Source organism: Macadamia integrifolia, chromosome 14, assembly GCF_013358625.1.
Source record: "Macadamia integrifolia cultivar HAES 741 chromosome 14, SCU_Mint_v3, whole genome shotgun sequence".
Taxonomy (NCBI): Eukaryota; Viridiplantae; Streptophyta; class Magnoliopsida; order Proteales; family Proteaceae; genus Macadamia; species Macadamia integrifolia.
Window position 1 is genome coordinate 223,808 of NC_056570.1, and position 4,862 is coordinate 228,669.

The 4,862-nt window shown below is 37.6% G+C and overlaps 1 protein-coding gene across 2 annotated transcripts in view; it reads left to right on the plus strand.

Moving 5' to 3' along the window:
- Positions 1-4,858, plus strand: part of LOC122061443 (CBL-interacting serine/threonine-protein kinase 9-like) — a 6,764-nt gene extending 1,906 nt beyond the window's left edge. Inside the window, exons 5-15 of one of the 2 annotated variants that reach the window (XM_042624700.1) lie at positions 551-658; positions 869-949; positions 1,975-2,028; positions 2,169-2,294; positions 2,389-2,478; positions 2,671-2,793; positions 3,092-3,214; positions 3,514-3,630; positions 3,740-3,796; positions 4,278-4,352; positions 4,456-4,858. In XM_042624700.1, the coding sequence (XP_042480634.1) occupies positions 551-658; positions 869-949; positions 1,975-2,028; positions 2,169-2,294; positions 2,389-2,478; positions 2,671-2,793; positions 3,092-3,214; positions 3,514-3,630; positions 3,740-3,796; positions 4,278-4,352; positions 4,456-4,530 (1,029 nt within the window). In that variant the 3' untranslated portion in view covers positions 4,531-4,858. The remainder of the gene's footprint in view (positions 1-550; positions 659-868; positions 950-1,974; positions 2,029-2,168; positions 2,295-2,388; positions 2,479-2,670; positions 2,794-3,091; positions 3,215-3,513; positions 3,631-3,739; positions 3,797-4,277; positions 4,353-4,455) is intronic. The other variant, XM_042624701.1, reaches the window with a different exon arrangement.
- Positions 4,859-4,862: the final 4 nt, after the last annotated feature.

The following is a 4,862-nucleotide window of genomic DNA, read 5'->3' on the forward strand; positions in this document are numbered from 1 at the left end:
CCCCCCCCCCCAACCCCCACCCCCCACCCCAAGATTCCGAAGAAAAAGTGTTCCAGACAAAATTTTGGTAACTTAACATTATGTATGTTCTAAGGGTTATTAAAATTTGCATTGCAATGGCCCAATGGATTTAATATAATATTCTTAAACATGAAGAAGTGAATTTTTGAGAAAAAAATCTAGTGCTGTCAATGGCCACTTCCCTGTTATAGGGGTTTTTGTTATACTCTGATCCATTACAATTAGGACCGCAATATGATTACGTGTGTTCATGCGTATGCACATACAGAGAACTTGTTGAACACAGTTAATCAGAGATCTGGATCCTGGATACAATTACTGTCAGATATTTAAGTCAGTGCAGAGATTCAGTATCATAATCAGAATGAATTCAGGTTCCCCAAGATGCCATTCAAATCCATTCAATTTACAAAAAAGTTTGGGGCATGTGCTTATTCATGGCTTCAGCATTTCTACATTGTATCTTTGTGTTTTGGATGTTTACAGCTTTGATTTCAAAACATTTCCTTATGGGTTCTCTGTTTTGTAGGTCAAACATGGGAGACTTAAAGAAGATGAAGCTAGGAGATATTTCCAACAGCTAATTAATGCTGTGGATTACTGTCATAGTAGAGGCGTGTACCATAGAGATTTGAAGGTTTTACAAGCTGTTATGAGTTAAATCTTCGTTAATTTCCTAATTTCCTGTCTTACATTGCCTGAACCCCCCCCCCCTTCTGTTTTACTGGGTGGCGTGAGTGGGGGGGTTAAGAGGAGTGTGATCTAGCAAGTTTGGTTCTTTGTCTGTAACTCTCATAACGCAGCCAGCACACCATCATTAATGTATTACATTTTTCATGTGTGGCAGCCTGAAAATTTGCTTCTTGATTCATGTGGTGTTCTTAAAGTTTCGGACTTTGGATTGAGTACATTTTCACAAGAAGTACGGGTAAGTTCCTGTCCACATTGCTTAGTCCTTAGTGTTAGAGTTTGAGGAACATGTCCAATTTTGTTCCAGGCCACGTTTTAATGAACAATTTGTCGATTTCTTTGCGATTATCTGTTTTAGTTTTAATAGCTGGATTTTTTTTGTGAGAATTATCTAGCAGTATTTCCTAGATTACTCACTCACTTCTAGCACACGAATTTCAGTTGGGTTGTTAAAAAGAAATTGCCTTCTTGATAACTGTTCAATATGCCAACACTGCCAGATGCCCGCTGAGATTCCTTAGCACTATAAAGGTGAATGGACGTAGAACAGTCTTGAAGGATGGTGCTTCCATATATTGAGCTCACTAACATCATCTGTGAAAGAACTGAAAAATATCAACACCAATGGAACATGTGGGACTTTATCTTGTAACCGTATGTCATGGTTTTTAATGCATCAATTCCGTGGCATTTCTTGCTGCACTGAGAGCTTAGATTCTGTTTAGGATGCATTTGTCATTTCAAAACTTCGGATACCTTGCTCATAGTTGATGCCTTAGAATCATCTCTACCTGTTTGTTTGTGGGATTTAAACTGGGAAGGATGCACAGTAATTCCCATAGGAGTTAGTTTTTTTCCCATATATAGCTTAGTATTTTTCAATTGTGTGGAAAATCTTTTTCTTGAAATCATATCTGCTGCAAGGCCCAAACCTGAAAGTGTTTTTAGGTACAAACAGTAGGAGATTGAATCTGCATACATGTGTTTTACTATAAAATTGAGTATGGCTTATAGTTTCATCATTGAGAATAGAAAATGTGGTAGAAGGTACCATTAATGTAAATTGTTACAGTTAATCTTCGCAGTAGACTGTAGCATACACTTTGAGCAATATAAGAACTGCTCGAGTTCAACCATCATTAATATGGTGGCGACTTGCGACTAGCTTCCCATGAAGAGACCTGTCTTCCCTGTACTGAAGCTATATTGAAGCCTTATAAGAAAATATCACATGCCTTATTGTTAACATTCTATTTATTGTAGGATGATGGTTTGCTACATACTGCCTGCGGGACGCCAAATTATGTTGCTCCTGAGGTATGTATTTTCATCATTATCCTTTTATGAGCTGATTTTGTTGTTCCGAATGATGACACTTTTTTTTTTTAGGTGGGGGGTGTTGCAAAAAATTGTGTTTTTATTCATTAATATGGCGTTTGCTTAATTTTTTCTCTCAGGTGCTCCATGATAAAGGTTATGATGGTACAGCAGCTGATATATGGTCTTGTGGGGTCATTCTGTTTGTTCTTATGGCTGGGTACTTGCCTTTTGATGAGCCAAACCTCATGGCTTTATATAGAAAAGTAAATATTTCAGTGTTGTGACTCCATACACATTTATTTCCTTCTGAGACTCAAGCGAAAAAACTTATGTTCATCTACTTACTCAAAACTACAGATATACAAGGCTGATTTTACATGCCCTTCATGGTTTTCATCTGGTGCCAAAAAATTGATAAAGTCTATTCTTGACCCAAATCCTCTCACTGTAAGTAAACTAAATATGTTGAGTTATTGGTTCAAAATCCACTAGCATTGCTTCCTCATGTGCCCCAACTGTGCCTAAAATTACTTGATTAGTACTCTACTACAGATATGCAGTCGTGTAAATAGATTAAGCATTTCATTTTCCTGCATTCTGGGACCAGATGCTGAAATGTTGACTTCATTGTTGTTTCAGCGGATAACAATTCCGGAAATCTTGGAAAATGAATGGTTTAAGAAAGGGTACAGGCCACCAGACTTCGAACATGGGGAAGATATCAGCCTTGATGATGTTGATGCTGTGTTTAATGACTCAGAGGTGAGCAATTATATTTGAAATTAGAGTGATCATATTTCAACCTAGAAAATTTTCCAGAATGTAGTCCTTAAAGTAGGAAAATTTCTGTTTTCCAATGTCCAAAAACCTGCTTTTGAAAGTACTCCAGTTTAAGGGCCTTAATTGTATCAAACGTGGAAAAACCTTTATTATACTTGAATGTAGAAAAACCTTTGCTTAAGTAGTTGGCTCGTGATGGTATGATTCAACACTCTAATCAGCTGTAAACTGAAGCATGATAGCAAGGGCCTCATGGAGTGTTTTTTTTTTTTTTTTGCAGGAGCACCTTGTAACTGAAAAGAAAGAGAAACCTGTATCAATGAATGCGTTTGAGCTTATTTCTAGGTCACAAAGCTTCAATCTCGAAAATTTGTTTGGGAAGCAGATGGTATGTTTAAAAAAGGTGACATTCTTGGTTTGAATGTCTTATATTGCTCTTTTTAAAATTCTCCTCTCATTTAAATAATAAAATTCATTGTAGTGTCTATTTACAAGTTGTCTCATGGAGCCCCTGACATAATTTAGATCATTGATACTGTAGAACCCAAGAGATGGTGTATGAGTGTGTTCCTATTGCTTGTGTCCAATTGGCAAAGATGACTTTCAAAAGAACTCTGCACCTTTTATTCTTTCTGATTTGTAAAATCTAATGTTGTTGCCTGATAATATATGTTTTCTGTTCGGTGCCTCTTCAAATTGTAGGGTCTTGTGAAGCGAGAGACACGCTTTACCTCTCAGCACCCTGCACATGAAATCATGTCTAAGATTGAAGAGACTGCAAAGCCTCTTGGTTTTAATGTGTGCAAGCGAAACTACAAGGTAACCTCTTTCTTTCCTAGTTACTTTATTAAAGATTCCCAAACAGCATTTTTTTGATAACTACAAAATTTGAACTTGAGTTTCTGTTTCTATGTTGAAACCTTTCCAGATGAAGTTGCGAGGTGACAAAACTGGAAGGAAGGGCCACCTCTCAGTAGCTACCGAGGTACGCAGTTCCCCTTGTCAATGGAAACTCCTTTTTCGCATTCTGATTTTCTTTATTATACCACCTAGTGGTACTTCAATATTTTATGTCGTTATAGCATTAACAATATTATGAAATAAGTAGAGACATGGAAAATAGTGTGAATGTTCACATACCAGTTCCTTATTGATAGAGTTGTCTCTTCTATGTTTTATTTTCTCAAGGCCTGCTTATTAAATGGTGTCCCTGCGCCCCAAGGTTTGGCCATTGCACTGTGCCACTAGTCTGGTCATGCCAATATGTGATTTATACTTGCCCATAGACAAGATTGGGTTTGGGCTTGTCTACCATTGGCAGAATGGTTTTTCCATTTTGGCTGGAATTTATTCCTGTCCATTATTTTACTCTCATATTGAAATAGATTCTCTGAAGCTATACAAAAAGAACCTTTATCTTGGTATTTTGTAAGGATATTCAGGACTTTGTGGCATTTCCATTCTAGGTTTTTGAAGTGGCTCCAACTCTGCATATGGTAGAGCTCCGGAAGACTGGAGGTGATACATTGGAGTTTCACAAGGTATGTTGCAGTTCAAAAGTCTTTCTTGTGGGATTCTGAGAAAACGATCTGTGAACCCTTTGTAGCTACTGACTATTTCCCAAATTCTTTGATAAAATTCCAGTTCTACAAAAGCTTCTCGTCAGGATTGAAAGATATAGTCTGGACATCTGAAGCGAACTCAGAAGAGAAACAGTGATCTGCCTTATGTATTCACAAGGGCTTTTCCCCAAGTTCCAGCTGCAACAACCCTCCTGTCTCTCATTCTAGCTTACCTTTAGATGGGTGCAGGTCATAGCCAAGGACCTACCTTTGCAAGGAGGATATTTATTAGTTGCCCTTGTTTGTTCTTGGTCTTGTCTTTATTTTTATGCACAACTTGTATGATTTATAGAGGTCCATGAAAGACATTTGGTGGATGAACTGGATCTTCTCAAGCATGAAGGTCTCTGTAAATGGTAGGCTACAGAGCTATCACCTTAATGTTGTGAAGGCATAATACCCAAGATAGGGAATAGTGCAGCAAAGCTT